The sequence below is a fragment of the Aythya marila genome (genome assembly GCF_965140915.1).
Source record: "Aythya marila genome assembly, chromosome: 10".
NCBI classification, from domain to species: Eukaryota; Metazoa; Chordata; class Aves; order Anseriformes; family Anatidae; genus Aythya; species Aythya marila.
The window spans coordinates 17670197-17690768 of NC_139051.1; the positions used below are offsets into that span (position 1 = coordinate 17670197).

Consider the following 20572-nt stretch of genomic DNA (forward strand, 5'->3'; position numbering starts at 1 on the left):
CTTTGCGATATCTAAGTCAATTCTGAATATAGCATACAAACATTCAAGAATATAAATTAATGCTTATAACCTAGGTGGCCATATAGCAATATGTATTAATTTCCTTTCAAAGTAATGTCCTCAGCATTTTAACAAAAAGGCTTGTTACATAATTCAATGCTACCTTTGGCAGTCCTATTTCTCTCTCTCTCTCTCTCTCTCTCTTGGCTAAGTAGAAGACTTAGAACTATTAAGAGTAAATAAATGTGTGATGATCTCCAATGCAATCTATAAAGTAATGGAAATAGTTTTGTATTAGAAGCACTAGGGATTATAACACAAGTCTACTTTGCAAAGGTAATTGGTTATCCTTTGTTGAATGTTAACACACTGGAAACATGATTCTGGAACACCCCTAGTTATCTTGTTTTCCATAAGGAAAACAAATACAGTGTAAATTGCCTTTTATTATAAATTCTATAGAGTGTTGTTGTAAATGCTAAATAACAAATTGTTGATAGGTTGCTGTTAAACAATACCAAACTGCAGGCATGAATACTGTAATTTACTTTCTAAGAGACTCAGCAAGATGAGAAAATGCAGAGTATTCAGGGTATAGGATACAAGGCATATGTAGAAACTGTACATACTATGCTGTCATTTTATACTCTAAGCTAAAAGTAAGCCTATTTTATCGTAGCATTATCTGTTCAATAATACAGTTCTGTGGAAATCTGCCACAAGTTTTAAAAAAGAAACTAATACCACTCTGCTAATCCCCACCCCCAGACATTTTGGTGACTTATAGAAATGTAGTTGGAAAAAAAAAAAAAACAAAAGAACAACAAAAAAAGGCGTTATTATATTCACCCATTTTTGAATTTGCAGCAAAATGTTACCCGTTTGGACTCTGTTATTTAAAAGAATACATATATACCTCTTAGTTATTCTCTAATGACAAAAGAGTCTGTTTTGAAAACCCCTGATTGCTTTAATAAAATCTCTCTATCAAACAATTCTATTCCAGTAATCAGTGGCATAGTTTGTGTACACGCTGTGGTATATCGTCAAGAATTTTCCAGTAAAGAAAAAGAAAGTGGAAATTCCTATTGTTTTTAATGCCTTGGGGAAGCGTATAAATTATTTTAGAGCTAAGTTAATATTAAAAGATAGGAAGGAAAAGCAATATACTGTCCATTTTTTATCCCTTGTTCATAAAAATAATCTTGGGGGTCTTGTGATAGTGAAATTCTAGATTATAAGCTTGCTTCTGCAAACCATGACTGTCAAGAATGGGTCCACATCAGAATCATGTTTTATACTGGTGTTTCGTCAAGCTTCATTTCCATAGTATGTACAGAATTAGTATATAGAATCAGACTATTAAGAATACATGATTTATTGCAAAGATAATGTTATTATAAATAATACCATAAATTTCCTTAATTCAATATAAAATATCAAAATACTTTACAAGTAGAATTTATCATTAAAAAAAGAAAATCTAGTCAAAAGCACCTAGCTCATGATAGGATTATGAAATCTCTCAAAGGACATGTTTCTTAGAATTGTTAAGTATTTCTTACTATGTGTGAAGAAGTCCTCAGGTCGTACTAAATTGCACTCCATATATTTCAGGGAGCAATCAACATTTTATAGACGTTAGCAACTCTGATCTCCCCTTTTTATTAAGAGTCCTTTATATGAAGCTAATATTTGCCTTGCTTTGCCTTCCAAATTAGAAAGTTTACTGTAATAGTCTGACAAGTCTTGCTAGACTTCACTTAAGATTTCAGTTTGCAAATTCGTCATCAAAAAAAAAAAGATGTTGAGAAGGAGCCGAATGTGTTGGCAAGAAACCAATATGAAGCATTAAAGTATCACAAGATTTTTTCCATTGATGAAGGTATTACATAAATACAGATTTAACAAATTAATCATAAAATATAATACCATGAATGTTACAAATTTTACGATTTTAAATCTGAAACAAGGTTTAATGAAGAACATAATAATTTATAATTAAAATAAAAATGTAACGAATGTATAGCTCTGTTTGATATGAACTAATTAAACTTCAACGCTTTTATTGGCTATATTATTTTAACACCTTCTTGACAACACATGTAGTTGTTTGTCTTTTTAACGACTACTTATGATATGTATGCAGTAATATATTTTAGCTTTATTATGGTGATAATAATTTGATTATTTTTTTAAAAAATATTTATTTTATAAATAAATATATATATTTATTATAAATAAATTCTATTTATTTTTTATCCTTATATATCACCAAAAATCTGTAAATGCTATCCGGTGTTGTCAGTGAGTTTTCACTGTGTTTACTTCATTAAATGCTTCCTATTTCTTTTGGCTTATATTTTCAATATCTAACATGCAGATATTAGTATAATGGGTTCAATTTACCAACTTTCATGTGTATTTAAAAAAAAAAAATAATCAAGGAACGGTTTCTGTTAACAACAAATAAGAATTTTGAACAGTGATAGAATCCATTTAACTGCAAAATGACCACAAAATGTTCTTGATTTGCAGAGTTCATTGAAGCCTATATGGTTGAATTAATTCCTTGGTAGTCGTGCTGAATGTTCTCATCATTTTATTTAGGTTACACTAAGTACAAATATGAACTCCTTTTGTTTTATATCAATTTTTATACATCACTAACTTTGACATCCATTCACATTGATATCTTAACAGAATGCTGGTAGTCTCTTTGAGCCATTACCGTATGTCATATAAACTAAGTTCATCATTTTTCTGTAATTATTTTGCTCTCAGAAATAAGGAGGGCTGGCAGTGATGTCTCACTGAAAACTATTGTTAGTAGCTGACTAAGAGTACTTAGTGTTCCCCATGAGAGGAAAAAAAAAAAAGTACCATGGTATATATGGTCCAAAACAAATATCATCTGGCAATCATTCAAAATTTCCTTCATGAAAAAATTATAAGCAACATACATTTACAGGAAAAAAATAAATGTTAATTTGTTCCTGTTGAACCAGATTTTCTTTCATGCTGATTTTTATTCTGACACATAAGCTCAAAAAATGCCCCAAAAATATGAAATATGCAACATCATTCAGAGACTAAGTATACTGAAAGGAAAATGTAGTAGAGTTGTAAAAAAAATAAGCATACAAACAAATAAAAATAAAGAATACTATGAAATAGGAGAAATGATCAATATACTAAATGCTATATGTTGCATGGGTTTTTTTTAACACAATTATTTATTCTCACAAAAAAGTGTCATTTTTGTTTATCAGCACACTGCCAGCATCCTCAAAACAGGAAAATGGCTGATGATTTCCAAAATAAACATCCCAAGTATAACAATTCATATGTATGTTTTTAAGAGCAATTTTTCTTTAACCAGGAAAGACACTAACCACTGAAAAAATATTTATAATACTTCTCTTTCCTCCTAAGGCTAAAATGCAAACCTTTATTTTTTCCTTCTGTTTTTTTTGTTTTGATGCTCTGTTGCTCTGCTTTATTTTCTTACTATAAAATAAATCCTGGTTACTGAAATATGATATGATAAGTCAGCTTTGATCTGGATGGCTCACTTGAAATATTTTCCAAGTCAATCTCCGTAAGTATAAGCACTGCATTGACTATTAAGTATGTAGGTGAAAACTACAATTTTTAGCACCTGCCTTACATTTGTGTAGAGCAATTGTGAGATCATATGACTAGGCAGAACCATTTCCTGTTCTGTCAGTACAGCATGTATGTAGGGTCACCGTGAAGAACTCAGCCTTTTCCTATTTTATTCCCTGTACAACCTTCTTTCCCATTCCTTAATTATTTTGGTAACATTTTATATTGCTTGCTAACTTAAGGTCTGTTGTACTATTTAGGAATCTATTCCTGCAAGGTATGTGGGTGTTTTTTTTTCTAAACAAATGAAGAAGCTGAGATCCACATGGTGGTTTGCCCAAAACCATACAAGGCTGAACACTCTTTCCTACCTTAGGCCAACTGAATTTTAATACCTTAAAGATTCTTTACATTTTATTTAGATTGGAGGTAGAATCAGTGGTTTTCACCAATTCTGTCTGTCAGGTGAACTAATAGTTTTGCATTTCTAAGCAAGTTACTGTAATCTTACTGTTTGGACACGGATTATTTCCTCTTTGAGACTGGTTTGTTTGCATATGTTTGAAGTACTTCAGTAGGTTGCCCATAATACTGGATAGAATCATCTTAGTCTTACTTGCCTACCTACTATTTTAATTAAAAAAATGAAGAACTTATAATAAAGGTGGCAGAAAAAAAAAAAGCTATTAAAATATGCATATACACTATAACTATGAAAATTACTTGTCATCTTTTTCAGCCATCAGGTTTGGGCGAATGCCACAAGCGGAGAAGGAGAAGCTTCTGGCAGAGATTTCCAGCGACATCGACCAGCTAAACCCTGAATCTGCTGATCTGCGAGCACTTGCCAAGCACTTGTATGACTCATACATAAAGTCCTTCCCTCTGACTAAAGCCAAGGCGAGGGCGATCTTGACAGGAAAAACGACAGACAAATCAGTTAGTTCCCTCTGTTTTGTTTTGTTGTTGTTGTTTTTTTTTTTTTATTTCTTTTGAGTAAATGATTTACCACATTGACAACACATCTTTTTTTAAAAAAAAAAAAACTTTGCTGTTGGCAGTTGCATGTTTCAAGCTGTGTCTGAAACACAGGAAATGTTTTTAGATAGGATAAGTAAACATTATTTGAAAAAACTCCAAGTTCACCTAATAAAATACTTGAAACCAGTACAAGAATTTGAAGGTCATCTTAACCTTTTTGTATTCTCTGATCCATTCTTCCCGTTTTCCTTCTCCTTTATCAGAGGTTATCTTCCACACTATCTGTTTAAGGTGGCTATCTAGCCGTCAGCAGTTTGTTGCTATATTCTTCAAGCATCCGTATCATAGCATAGCATCATAAAATATTATCAGTACTGGCTCTATTCAAAGGAATATCCTTTTCGTAAGTGTCAAATGATTCACAGTACCATCAGCATCAGTAACCTTAACTACGATACTTATGGTGCTCTGATGACTTCCTGCTTTTAACTGGATTATTGTGTATCAGATCAGTATTCTATGCTGATACAAACTGAACTTTGAAAAGTAAGGAATAGAGATACATGTATTTGTGGGTTCCTTTGGAAACTTCACTGGCAGTACCTAACTTTTGGTATCAGTGGAAAGAAGGACAAGTAAGATCTGATAATTGTGGTAGTTTTTTAAAAAAATGTTATCACTATTTTAGAAACTAAAGATAAAAATAGCTTTTCCAAAACTAACTGTTTGACATTTTCTGAAATGATTGGCAGAAATTTTATTGCCAGGATTACAACAAAGACTGTATTTAATATTCTTTGTAAATTTCAAAGGTAGGAGAGGATTTGTTTTTTGTTGGTCTGTCTTTCTAAGGGCAGTTAAAATCATAATTTTAACATTGTCTCTAATTTGGTTGAAGAATTAAAAAAAAAAAAAAAAAACTTTAGATATGGTGATACAAATTTAGATACTTGCAATTTGAGTAACTAATCATTATGGAGTATATAAAGTTTGAACTACCGTAGCTTATTTATTGTGCAGTAAGCTGATGCACTAAATCCACTTAAGGATCATTGCTTTTTCAGAGTCTTTCCACAATCCTTTTCCTCTCCATACTAGAAACAGTTTTCTGAGAAAGAATTAATGCAGCAGTTCAATGTAACTAGGTATCTGCATTGGGAAACATAATAGAAGTGGAGTGTGTAATCATATGTCTAGTTTATTGCCCTTCATCATAAAAATGTCACCAGGAGGCTTATTCTTTCTGCAGCTGCCCACTGTACACCTGTAGTACTACAAGTTCATCATAAGCTTCATACTATGCTGTAGTGATTATAGATGTGATTGGCAGAGCGAAAAGGAGAGAAGACAAGATCAATCACAGATGAGCATTCATTAGGCACAAGAAATCCCTCTGCTAAGTGAATATCACAGCCAAAAAAAAAGTCAAATTTATCATTTGAGCAAGAAGCACAGATATATCCCCCCAAAAGATTCTCTCCATCTATTTTATACATAATAGGAGAATTCATATGGGAAGGAAGTTGTAAGGAAATTTCTTTATTCAGAAGCAGAATGACTGTGCTAGGAGATTCTATTGCTTCTTGTACTGGATTCTTTAAATTTAAGTACAGAGAAGATAACCTGATTTCCTGCTTCTTCATCACACAAACACCAAGTATTTTAACAGTGAATAAGAATGTTTTGCAAGTTTTAAGGGTAAGGTAGCCAGTAATAATCATTTCATTGCATTGTCATTCAAATTAATAGGTTTTATGAGTTAATGCCACCTATTAAGTGTGGTGTCTTAAATCTATCTCGACCTTAGACTGTTAGACTGCATCAATTGAAAAATGATCAGATATGTTAAGTCAGTATGTCAAAATTAAAATTACTGTTAGACTGCATCAATTGAAAAATGATCAGATATATTAAGTCAGTATGTCAGAATTAAAATTACTGGGTAAGTAATTCATCCTCTTTTGGGATATAAAGTGCTCATTTGACATAAGATTTTAGTCACAATGTTCATCTGAACTTTTTTTTAAATGACTTTTAACTCTTGATTGTCATCTCCTAATGTCAATAGAATGATGGTATAATATGGTCATTCTAAAGCACATATACATGCTTAGAATAGACAAATTTTTCTTGTACTGATGCTGCCACTTAGGATTTTATAGAAAGAATAGAAAGGAAAGACCTACCAGTACTAAAATATACATTTTTAAAAGCCTCCCCTCAGTCTTTTTATAGCAGTGCTTTACGTATGCATATGCATGCATATACATATGTGCAACTGTATAGAGAATATTTTTTTTCTGCTGACAAAAAAGCACCCCAACTTGAAAAATACCTTATCCTGCTGGCTGTGTGTTTATTTTTTCAGTTTCACACTGAAATCCTAGTGCAAGTGGAAAAAACACTGTATTTGACTGAAACTCATGGTTTGGAGCTATGATTGCCTGTGGTTACTGTGCAAGCACTAATTTCATTGGTCCTGTAAGCAGCAGAATATTGAGTTAACTAAAAGAGTTTAGAAACTGAAATCCTCTTGTGTGGATACTATTATTTGAGTTCACAGATAGACCTTTTGTCTTCTAAGCAGCTGTATCAGTTAAAGGCAAAGCTATGACAGCTGTCATCCCTCCCTCTCTTCCTAGCGAAAACAGGTTGGAGATCTGTGTTCAACTTAAGAATTTGGCACTGAGTAGACTGAAAAACTGGTTTAATGAATTTGGAATAGAATATTAGAAGGTTCCACAAGCTAATTCTATGAGAGAGGACTACTGCCCTTGTACAGGTTGTCTTAGGTTATTTTCTAATCTTTTCTACAGCTTAAAGTGAATACGAAATCTTAAGAATGAGCACCCACAAGGCATTAGAATCTGTAATCATAAAGGATTTTAAATTTTAAAATGTACTTCTCTAGTCCAGTTGTTGGTGTGTAATTCCTTGTATTTTAATTAATCGGGCATGTTAACAAGCATATTAATGTCAGTAGGTATTTGTTCAAAGCAGCATTGAACTGTTTAGTTATTTATTCTCTATGGAAAAGGTTCTTCAGATAAATTCAAGAAATCCTCAATTAACCATTTCTTTAAAACCAGAGGATACTTCTGCAAATCCTGAAACAGATTGTTGAAAAGAAAAGTTTTCTTTTTCTTAAAAGTTACTTTTCTCATCTGTTTTCAAAATTGATTTATTCCAGTTGCATTTATTTCACAGTCAAACTCATTCCTGTGTTCTGTATTGTGCTGCTGCATTGTATCATGTTATTTGTGATCTCTTCCTCAGAGACAAGTTTTAAACATAACACATCCTAACTTTGTTATTTTTAAAGCAATTAGCAGTGAAAGGTTGAATTTATCAGATAATACCATAAATTTTATAGTACTTACAGTACTTTCTAGAACTTGAACGTAACAGCATATGAAGTAATCCAAATATGAACATCCTATATCTTTCCACAAAAAAAAGTTGTGTCAGCAGAAACGCAGACATGTCATTGTATACTGACAAGATTATATTTAATATAAGAGATATAATAAATATATTTAATATAAGAAAGCAAAATTCATGTAAAAGCATTAACATTTTTGTTTGTTAATAAGTATTCCAAACTTTGAATTCTGTTATTACAGAACTTCTGTAAAGTGAAGGGAGTGTCATGAATATTCTAATTATTTATTAATATTAATGAAAAATTAATTATTTATATTAATTATCTATTCCTACCTTCCTGCCCTTCTAGTTAAGAAAAATGTCACCCAAAGTCCTATTTTTAGCATTTGCATTCATAAAGCATGAGAAATCCTTAGGAACTACTTGTATTTTCTGTAAGTCATTTTAACATTATGAGGATATTTACTTTAATTGGTTTATGAAGGTTTAACCCCAAAGCACCTAACCTTGATACACTTCTCAGACATTCCTAAGAGTTTTCTGACGAATTATAATTCAGTTTCTCATAAGTCAAATGGTCATAGAAAAAATGTAAAAGTAACTTTTCTTTTCCTTTTATTTTTAGCCATTTGTTATTTATGACATGAACTCTTTAATGATGGGAGAAGATCAGATCAAGTGTAAGCATGTGTCACCGCTGCAGGAGCAGAACAAAGAGGTAGCAATTCGCATTTTCCAGCGATGTCAGTTTCGCTCTGTGGAGGCAGTGCAGGAGATCACAGAATTTGCCAAGAACATTCCAGGCTTTGTGAATCTTGACCTGAATGATCAAGTAACTCTCCTGAAATACGGTGTCCATGAGATCATATATACTCTCCTGGCTTCTCTGATGAATAAAGATGGAGTTCTTATATCTGATGGACAAGGTTTCATGACACGGGAGTTTCTGAAGAGCCTGAGAAAACCTTTTTGTGACTTTATGGAGCCCAAGTTTGAGTTCGCTGTGAAGTTCAATGCACTGGAATTAGATGACAGTGACCTAGCAATATTTATAGCTGTCATTATACTAAGCGGAGGTAAGTGCTGTCTTATTTAATGATATTTTATATAATAGAATCGATGCTTTAAATTCCTGTCCAAACAGGAAAGTGCTCAGCAGTAAAGGATGGGAGTGAGTTTATTTACAGGTACTTCTTGGTTAGCTTTCAGCTTTCTTGGTGTTGTTTACCACTTCTTCAGTTTTGGGCAGAAACCGAAAAAGTAAATGACCTGATATTAGTGTTGGAGCTGTAAACATCTGCTGGATCAGCAAGTAATTTAGTTAAAAGACAAAAACAAAATCAGGACTGTATTTCTGAAAAAAAGAGGGAGGGAGGGGGGTGGAATTTCATTGGCAAGACTTTCTGAAAGTTTAACTTCTGCATGAGGATTTTTTAAACCTGCAATTAGACTGTGTGGCTTGCTAATTGTACACAAATAACTTTGACTCCATAAAAATTTCAAAATAGATGTGGCATTTGGCTTGCAGGATTGCAATGGGTTTTTTATTGGTTTGGGTTTTTTCATTCACACAAGGTTTTGTTTGCCTTGAAGAGGGAAAGAAAAAAAAAAAAAGAATGCATTTCTCAGGAAAATGATGCTCTGAAAAATGCCTCAGAGAAACAGGCATTGTGTGTCCACTCTATTCACATTTCCTAAGCTGCTCTGTTTATATTAATGTTTATACTTTGAGTGAAACATGAATCTAAAAGTCCATGTATCAACCTACATTAATTCTAACACTTCTTTAAAAGGCAGTGAATTTTCAGCTTATGTCAGAGAAAGTTACTATGTTTTATCTGATTCTGAGGTTATACAGCTATTTTGGGACTTAGCTACCCAGATTTAGTTCACTTAGAATCCTTCCCACCAAGAATCTGTGATATCAGATATACATTTCACGTCAGATTGAAGTTCTTTTACTTTGGTCAATACTATCAACTTAGTGATGTCGCACAAAGAAAATTTTACCCAACTGATCTGTGTGTATCTTGGCTTAGACCGGTGGTGCAGATATCAATGAGAGGAATGTGCTGAATGTTCTGAATTCAGATCCTCCACAGAGCAATGCAGAGTATTTTATTATTAAATTATGTTTAAGCAATCAAACACAACAACCACATGCTATTGTTCTAAAATGAAACATCCTGTTGAGAGTGCATTGCTTGTTATGCATAGCTTCCTATACATTTAAATTCACAGAAAATTACTTCTGGCATTGTGTTTCATTCAGTAAAAATGTAGTATCACAGTATGGGTTATTAGACCAACTAAATCCACTTCAAACAAGTACCGTTCCCAGAAGACATTTTCTCGTGCAAACCTTTGAACACGATGATCCCTGAAGACTCTGAATTAATTCAGTAAAGGAAAATATGTTACTGGTGTATTTTTGGTTGACTTTGATGGGGGAGGAGAAATTATACAAGCCTATTAGGGCACTACACAAAACATGCCAGTATTTTGCATTTTCTAATATAATGAAATTTAACAGATGAGAAACAGGCCTCTTAAAATGCAATCCTAATTGAAAAAAGGGAACTTGCAATCTGCAAAACTAGATCTGCTATACTTCAGTGATGTTTGGTTTACATTAGAGGAAATAGGTATGATGTAACTAATCATACATTTTAGATCTCAGGAGGACAATGATCAGGAAAAAAAAAAAAAAGACTTCTCTGAACCAGTTTTATCAATAATTTTTTTTAAGAATAATTTCTGAATTTTACCAATTAGTTCTTAAATAACTCTGAAGTAAATACATTCCATAAATATATATATATGAGACTTATCTAGAAAAATTCTTTAATTTTGTGATACCAAAAATCCCTCACTGTCTTTATTCAGAACTTATTTTTTTTCAAAAAAGGATGATAGTTATTTGTACAAACTGAGATTATATTTTGAAAGCAATTAAGCTTTGCTGACAATTAGAGAATAGTTTTTATCATTTAATTTAGAGCCAGATGCTACATGTATTGAACTGTATATATTCCGTGGTTTGGAACAGAAAACTAGTTTCTCAGATGTCTTAGATACTCTTTTTTTTTTTTTTTTTTTTTTTTTTTTTCTGTAAGAACTTTGTGAATATCAAAACAGGACAATATCATTGAAAATAGGATTTTAAAGCCAGTACATATTACCTCAAAGACTTTAGTAGCTACAGTAATACCGTTATGTTTAAGTCACTGCAAGAAATCCTGTGTACAAATATCCTAAAAAGAAAACCAGTTAGCGAAACAGAAAATAATCCTAGCTGAAAGTGAATTTGTCATTCCTCATCAAATTGATGCTGGTGCTGCCGTCTCCATGAGTGCTATCTCCTATGCAGCTTTAAAGAGAAAAGGAAAGGGAAAGAGAAAGAGAATTCCAGCTGGAATATTACATGTAGAAAGCTTTTCATTATGAAGTGAAATTTGTCACAAATCCGATAAAACAGTTCAACCTTTTGATATCAAAATAGTTGCTGTTGTAGTATATGTAGCAGTAACAAGAAGCTGACAAATTAGCTGTAATAGCAACAAAATGAAAGCACTCCCACTTCCACAACCATTTGATTGTTTCCGAGGTGCTCGGTGCAGCCACGCTGTCTCAGTGATTCCAAATGTTACTGTGAACTTGTTATTGCAAAGCTGAAGTTTGTTCTTGATATCTGTATATTTTGCTTTAAAATATTTCTGTAAATACAAACAAATCCTAATACTCTTAATTTTATACTGCTGAGACAGAGATACTGTGTGTGAGCAGCAAGACATTACCTTGTTCTTATGAAAGAAATACTTTATGCCATTAACAGCAATGCCAAACTTTTATTACAGCGTTCTTTTAGTTATAGTAGCTTTGAAAAATACACTTCGGTAAAATGAGATAAGGAAAACATTTTTCATGGAGATATTTTTCCTCCCTCTTGTATACCTCTGTGCCACTGAGGCATTTCCTCAGTTAGTAGCAGCCATCGTGGTAAAAATGTTAAAGAACTTGGAGCATCTTAAAAAATGGTATGTACCACTGAGGTGAAAATGAAATCTATCGCAAGAAGAAGATTTAAGGAGAATGAGGTGAATGTTTGGGTTTGTCCAAGACCTACTGGGCTTGATCCACATTTATAGGTAGAATAAACTCACTCAAAAAAAAGTAAGGGAAAACTTAAAAGGTAATTCTATAGCATGTTTATATATTATGGATGGACCTGCACTCCTGTACAGTATCTTATACAGTGTTCAGCATATAGTGGTGCTGGGGAATTGTGACAGGGTATGCCTGTGAGGACCCAGGCTCTCTCAACACACAAACCAGTATTGCAATTCAGAAATGCTGCTATATTCACTTTTTCTGGTCTCTGAGTGAGTGTGTTCTTTACAGTGAACCTTGAGCTGTGAATAACTGAGGCTTGTTTAAATATTGCGTTCAATAATTTTGCTACAATCTGAGGTCAAAAAAAGGTGAAGTTTTATCACTGAATAGTACCTAGAAATGGTCCGTATTTGACTCTTACACAAATCCTGCTCTAGCAAACCTGTTAGAACAACAACAACAACAAGAAAATACTTCCTAATCAGAGCAAGCCATGCAGATAATCACTGTGGGCTTTGAACCACAATTCTGGTGACTACAGTACATGTGACTGTCTCGGAAGAAAAACTCAAACTGCCAAGTCATATCTGCCTCAGCAAAAAAAAGTAGTGCAGTTGTTTGGTTCAGCCATATCTTTGCCTGTTTTATCACAGTAAGATATTAGAATGTATATTTAAATGCAAAATTCTCTTTGTTGAAGATAATAAAATATAAAGGCATGGATAAAAGCATGTAGATAGCAATTTCATGTGTGAGGAACAGGAAAAGTTACAGTTACTGTTAGGAACATGAAAAAAGCATCCAAATCTGTAAGTAAATATCAAACAAAATATTTTTCCCTGATACAGTATAAGACATAAATTTATACAAAGTCATGCTGTTGACACCCAACACTAAGGGGTTATTAGTCTTTCCCAGTCACTGTGAACATTTTTCTTTTTTAGTTTTAAACAGCTTCCTGCAGAATGTTCAAATGAAACAGCAAATATGACAATGAATGAAAACCTAAAGAAAAACTGAGTAAAAAAGTAATAATAAAAAGGGAAACATGGTACTCTCTTAGTCTGAAAGGATTAAAGGCACGTAGCAAACAGCACACAGGAAAAAAAAAAAAAAATCAATAAATTGATCTTGTTTATCAGAGGCATAAAAATGGTTTCCAATTCACTGTCATCTCTGACCTTAATCACATCAATTACCTGTCCTTTGGCCTTCTGTAACCTAATTTCATTTTATCATAAGAATGTCCTTCTACAACTCAATTGTTTCTCTTTCACATCCCTCCTCAGTTCACATTGCCATTTTCTCCAGGAGCTTTCAAACAGCATATTAGGTTCTGTCTTCTTCAGAGGCCTCCACCACAATGTCTCCTCTAGTTTCCTCCCATTTCTCTTTCTCCCTATTCCCAAGCTGAATTTTTCTTGAGTCTTACTGCTAATCATTTCCTTTGTATTTTTTTCCACATGCCATGTCTACCTGGAGCTTCATACATTCACATTCTCCCTCCTGCACAAAATACATCTTTTCCTCTTGTAACCCAATGAGTCTGCAGCATATACATTTAAAAGCATCAGAACAACTTGAAGTATTTGCCAACAGCTTGAAATAAAGCTTTTGCCTCTTATTTCCTTCTTTGCTCATTTAGATATGTTTCTTGGAACAGAAACAGCATTTTCCTCTGTAAGAAATTTTTACTGAGAAAGTATAGCGAACTGTCAACACCCAAAAAAATAATGTCCATATCCTGAAGTTCTCATTCATGAAAAATCTCACTTGCCTTCAATGGGAATTTTCCTTCCTCCTGATTTGGCCTATTTAAAAATAACATCTTATGATCTCCTAGGCTTTTGTCATAGTCATCTTATCAGACTGTAGTTCCACTGGGTCATTATAAAACCATTAGACTGGGTTTTTCAAAGGACCTTAAGAATGTTAGGCACTTAAGTCTCACTGAACTTCAACTGACCGAGGGCACCCAAATTTGAGGGGCTCTCTGAAAAGTTCCAGTCTCGATGCTGATCTTCTGGGTTTGCTCCCTGCGCTCTAAAAATTGCACTGGGGAGCGCAGTGCTTGAATTAGGTTTCACTTCTGAAAAACTCACACCCTAAAAATTCCCACCACAAAAGAAGCAGGGGGCAAATGGAGATTAATCTCAGAGGAAATCAAGGCCACAGTCTTTGTGCTTCTTGATTTTTATATCGCTGTACACTGAGTCATACCCAGCTAGTTCAGAGTTCATCTGCAACACAGAAGTAAAATTTAAAGCTATCGCAACCCAAAGCCAAAATTGTCAGTTTTTAAGTACTTCAAGTTGGGAAGTTTCTGAAAGATATAAAGAAAGCAACTAGATTTTGCAGCACATGTAATCTAAAAATAAATATCTACAATTTATTAGAAATGCTCTAAGTATTTTTAAAAGTGCCTTAGTTATATTGCCAAAGTAAATTAATAAAAAGAAGCTTTGGAAACAGTTTGGAACCAGTTTCCTGCTTGCTTATATTTACTTGCAGACTTTCTGAACCATATTTTATAGTATTATCAGTTGAATGGTGTAAATAAGTGACCTCTGGAAAACAAGAATGGCTTATTAGCATGAAATACCAGAGGGAAAAAAGTATTGTGGGTCACAGAGTCTAGTCACTTACGGCAGAAGGTAGTCACATCATTAAACCACAGTCAAAGAAATACCAAGCTCCATGTTCAAACTTGCCATTATTCCCAAAATTCCCAAAATCTCCAAATCTTGCTTCTTTGATTTAGCTGCCCTTTCCTAATTAGTGACTTAAATGTATTCATGGTTTGCCTACTCGTTTGTTTCCATGCCAGCTTTGCCTTTTAGTTTACACTGCAATTTTTTCTCCTTTAGGTAAAACCCCAAAGTATTTATAAAGAATTTTGTTTTTCTCCCAGACTTTTTTCTAGTATACAACATAAGCCAAGGTTATATAGTAGAACTGGATGCATAGAAAGGTTACTAAGATCATAGGAAATAACAGCCTATTTTTAAAATGTTGAATGTAGATCAACCTCCTGACCTTTCTGAAAGGGAAATATTTCCTTAGGAAAGTAACTTAAGGCTAGCTATAGGCATTACTTTTTATTGATCAACCTATTAAATTGATTTCATGGCTACACAGAAAATGTTATTTAAATTATTGACTTTTTCTCATGGAATACTCTTGATAATCAGGATGCCTTACCCAGTAGATGTGAGGATTTCATAATGTTAAGCAACCTTTGCTTTCATGGCTATAGAATTAAATAACTTACTTCAAGTTAGAAAAAAAATAAAGAATTATGTTAAATAATAATGACAACCACTTAAGAAGATACTCGCGGGCAGACAGAAATAACAGAACAGCTATTATTTGAAAGATAATAATGGTTGATGAGGAAAGATTTGCTTCTTTTCAAATAATATGCCAAAGAAAATCCTGGACTCACAGCTGTGGCAGTGCAAGTAGCTGATTTTGGTTGTAAACATCCATCCTAGATTCCTCCTTATGGAGGAGAAGGCTCAGATGGCATGAGCCCTGAGAAGTCATTTTCTGCCACATCTATCAGTTTTCCGCTGCTATAAGCATATGTGGCTAAACTGAATGTAAAAGCTATGATGAGATTTCTTAATAGCAAGTGGAACTTGGGTGCGGAGAAGACCTGAACCTGTGATTTTTATTTTTCTGGTTAGTATGACTGCGTCTGTCCAGAGCTGTACTCAGTCATGGAATATGTCTCTCACAGAAGTTGAATTTATGCTTTTATTTTTTTTCTTTTAATAAGCTAGCATACACCTTAAAAGTAAACACTCTTAATGGTAGCAACTACATGCAAATCTGCTTGAGTATATGTTGATTTTCATAAATTGAATTACCTGGTACAGACGATTTATCTTCCAAGTATATCTCACTGTTCTTTCCCATAGACACTCCAAGTTTACCAGGAAAAAATGCATTTCAGTATTGTATAAACCTATCCCTGAATGCACCACAGAAATCCTTGAACAGTTTCTAAGACTAGTTTTAATACTTTTAGCAAATTCTAGCAAAATCTTACAAATAAGTACATGTACAATAAGCTGTCAAACAGTTGTCAGTGTTATCTGTAAATGTTTAATATACTAAGAAATATTTAAGAAATTAATAAATGAGATTGGTGTTTCCATATTATTCATAAATGTAAAGCTCTTTTTGTTTTTTTTTGTTTTTTTTTTTTTTCTAGACCGCCCAGGTTTGTTAAATGTGAAGCCCATTGAAGATATACAAGACAATCTGCTGCAAGCTTTGGAGCTCCAGCTGAAACTGAATCATCCAGAGTCATCACAGCTGTTTGCCAAATTGCTTCAGAAAATGACGGACCTCAGACAGATTGTAACGGAACACGTGCAGCTGTTGCAAATAATAAAGAAAACGGAGACAGATATGAGTCTTCATCCACTCCTACAAGAAATCTATAAAGACTTGTATTAATGATGATAGTAGTTCTAATCCGCTGACATAATGTATGTTCTTCAGATTGCACTATTTCTTTGAGGGAAAACTTTGCATACCTAAGAAATTACTGTGAAACAGCATTTAAAAAAGAGAGAACTTAGTATAGTAGATCTATTTTATGCATATTGTTTATAAAGACACATTTACAATTTACTTTTAATATTAAAAATATCTATATCATGAAATTGTTGGCAGTATTTTCAAAATTAATTTTTTTTAACTATCTTATTTCTTAAAATTGCTTGTCCAGTATGATTGCTTCACTGCTTCACTGAAGTTGGTTAAGCATGCAGTTAAATTTTCAACTTAAAAATAAAAATCTTTCTCCTTAAGCATTTCTAGGGAAATATTTTAAGTATTATGTTTGATTCTGTACTCCCAAGGCAGCAGCAAAATAATAGTAAAATTGAATCACAGATTAGTGAAACTTCCTGTGAGAAAAACTTCCTTAAAAGTTAGACAAGTCAGGTCTGATAATATTTGTGCCTACCTGTAATTTTACACTGATACAGCTCTTTAGAAAAGTCTTTGTGTAAGCAAGAATTAGGCCCATCATTTGTGGGCAAACCCAAGAACCAAAAACTTGACCCCATTTCAAAAACTGAAAAAGGAAAAAATATGCACTGCTCATCCCTCTTAGGAAGCAGTCTTGTCAATAACTCTGCTCATGCAATTCCAAGGCAGGTGAGCAGCAGCCTGTGCGGAGGCACCGTGCAGCTGCCTCCCCATGGCCTGCAGTGCACGTGTCACAACAGCCAGTGCTAATGCAGCCTTCAGCCACTGTATGTAGTTAGAATGGGTTAACATAATACCACTTGGCCTGAGACCTTCCCAAATTATTTGATGAACTAGCATTGAAAAATATCTTCAGCCAAAATGTCATGGAAAAATGGAATAGAGTGACTCCTCTTAAACAAAAGAAAGGTTTGAATTCATTCTTGAAAACATTAACCTGTAATGGAAACCCTGCTATATTAGTTTGACTTGAACTATCATTATTTATCACTGCAAACAAGAATGCTTTGAGATATTCACTGCTGTAAAGACTGGTAATTTTCTTATATATATTGCCCTATAATGTCATCCAAGATTTCCACTGGGAGTAAAGCATAGGAGAGTGAGTAAATCAATCTTCTTTTGGTATTCTCAATGCAGCTGAGAGATTCCCTTAGATTCGCATGTACTGTGGCCACATTTACTTTTTCTGAATGTAACCACTGAGAAAGTCAAACAGGTGTGGTCCACACTGGGGGACCTGGAGAGGGAATTTTGGCAAAAAAAAAAGCCTCTGATTGTAACATACATTATTGAAGCAAGGTGCGATCCTCAACTGAATACTCTTAGTTTCCCCACAAGATCCAGATTTTATTTATGTAGCAAAAAGTGTGCCTTCAACTTAGTTAGACAAGTTCAGTGGTGTTATATAAGTGGCCCAAAAGGAAATGTAAATGGGAATATGTGAATAGACTTGATGTTCAGTGAGTCTAAATTGGCCTTACTCCCAGTGTGGACCTTAGAAATCTACGTTGGTGAAAATTATGCAATATAGAGGCTGGCAGAGTTAAATATTAAAATAAATCCTTATGCTCATGCCTTATGTACCTGAAAATATTTCCTACTACTTGTTTCAGATAACCCCTGGGCCTATGGTCAGTAGTAAGCATTATGCCCACCAGGAAGTGTTTGGAGAATTGGATCATTCAGCCTCAAGGTTTAAAACCCACAGATGAAATTGCAGAGAGATGAAGTCAGTGTGAGGCTAAAGTGAGCAGCTTTGATCTTCACTAAGTTCGCAATGAGATCATTTCAGGTAACTTAGAAAAGATTGCCCTAAAGCAAATGGAATGTTGCATGTTAATGATGCTCAGGATTGCATGTTTCCTACACATTTCAAGATAGGCACCTTGTACTAGCTGAGCATCAGATTCTGACAGGAATTACATGCACACTAATTTATGATTGTTACAATTCTAAAGAAAGTATTCTCTCTCTTATAAATCTGTTTTCCACTGGACACTGGACATTTGAAGTTTTGCCATCTACCACTCAGTGGGAGAACCTCTATTTAATTACAGAGTTCACCCCCTGGATAGGAGAACGTGTCAGAGACTGGCTGGTACTGAAATGGACCACAGCTCCAATACTATATTCCTACAATAGTCCTAATAACAATTCCTAAAAATATACACTGCAAAATTTATTAACCCAAGACTGCACTTCTTACACAATCCAATTTCACATCAGCATCACTAGAAATGAGATATCAGAATTAGATTTAAATAAAGAGAAATTCTAGGGCATGTTCTTACATAAGTAATATTAAATATTATTTGAAAAGGACAGTGGAAGAGATGCATTGACAATAAAATGTAATTCATGACTGTTACAGGAAGAACTGTGTATCTTAATTCTATTTATTGCAAGTGGTAATGTTTTTGAAACAGTTTAGCAGTGGCACTGCTTAAGGATTTCAGTCCGATATGGACATATACAATGCATATATTTTGAGAGTGGTAGGGTAATTGTCTAAAGTAAAAAAAAAAAAAGAGAAGGCAGATTTGCAGGAACAGGTGTTATCCTTTATTATTTTGAAGGCACTGAATGCCCAAAAGTCTATATTTTTCATTCAACTGTATAAGCTGCTTTAATAAAATATATTGTTCTCCCTACATCCTGGCTTCTCTTACATTTTGATAGTTATTCATCACGTTTTCCTCAAGCCAAGGAAAATGTTAATTTTTACGTGAATTACTAATCACAGAAATGTTCTGATTCTAAGCAGTTACATCATGGTTAGGAAGTTTTGCCTAAAATACTTTTCCACAAGAATAGGTCTTAAGGGAAAAATGTTCATTTAATGGACAATTGCTATGTACTAATTTAGAACAAATGACTGTTATGAGGATATGAAAACATTTTCTCAAAAAATAGTGTTTTCTCTTGTGAATTATATTCAGAATTTTGATCTAATTGTAAATACTTTTTGTTTCTATGGGATTTTATTTATTAAAAACAAAAAACTTGCTAATGGAAGTTTTTAAGTAGGTTGTAATATTTTCAGTCTCTCTGGAGTTTTGGTTAGAGTGGGCCATGCCATGAATGAACAATTTGTTTTTTTGATCTTCAGTGCTACTAAAAACATTTAGCAACTCAAAAATAGAAACAGCTGGTATATGCCTTTCTTTGAAGAAATTCATTTTCCTTGTGTTTTACTGTCCTTCCTTAGTCATCTGCTTACAACATTGTAACATCTTAGAGATGATGGGCTGAGTGGGATACTGGTACATTTCCAGAGGTTTTACAACTTCTGAGTTTTCTGTCTTTTATTTTGCTGATAGGCTTTTTCAGTAGAAAAAAGCTGGAGGCAAATCATGTCTAGAGAAAGTCATTGGGTATACCTGCACATATTCAGCAACTATCTGCCTGTTTCCCTTACTATGTCAAGCATCAGCTAGTCATCAAAATGTTCCTTGCAGAAGCATGAAGTTCTCCATCTAACAGGAAACATGAGAGGTTCTTCAGACAACACGCACTGGTGACTATTAACCTAGAATATATTGCTGTGAATTTCAGAAAATGAAAATTTAGATTAGACAAAAACATTCCCAGCGAGACTATTATTGCAAAGGCAGTTAAGACCATTTTAATCACCGCTTCTATAACAGTAATGAATAACTACTTACCCTACTAATGCAGGTAGCTAACTGTCTTTCAGCACTGCATGAAAGGAAGCAGTGAGTTGTGTGATACTAACATAATCTTTTCCTAACATAGACAGCCCTTCAGTGGTCTAAAATATTGAAGCCTAGAAAATGGACCTCCTGATAAGTGTTGTCATGACTTGTGTTACAGAACTTCAGAATTACCACAGGCCTGCCCTGCTCTATCACTTCAGCATACATGCTCTTGGTTTCAATTCACCACTGGTACAGTTAAATCCTAGGGGATCAGGATTCAATATTTGATTTGCAATTGTAAACTCTGTTCTGAAGTT

General features: G+C 33.7%; 1 protein-coding gene across 2 annotated transcripts in view; it reads left to right on the forward strand.

Moving 5' to 3' along the window:
* The window catches only part of PPARG (peroxisome proliferator activated receptor gamma), a 60943-nt gene extending 41814 nt beyond the window's left edge, over positions 1-19129 (forward strand). For both annotated transcript variants that reach the window (XM_082767944.1, XM_082767945.1), the window contains exons 5-7: positions 4349-4548; positions 8600-9050; positions 16307-19129. In XM_082767944.1, coding sequence (XP_082624070.1) covers positions 4349-4548; positions 8600-9050; positions 16307-16554 — 899 coding nt within the window. In that variant the 3' untranslated portion in view covers positions 16555-19129. The remainder of the gene's footprint in view (positions 1-4348; positions 4549-8599; positions 9051-16306) is intronic.
* The last annotated feature ends 1443 nt before the right edge of the window (positions 19130-20572 follow it).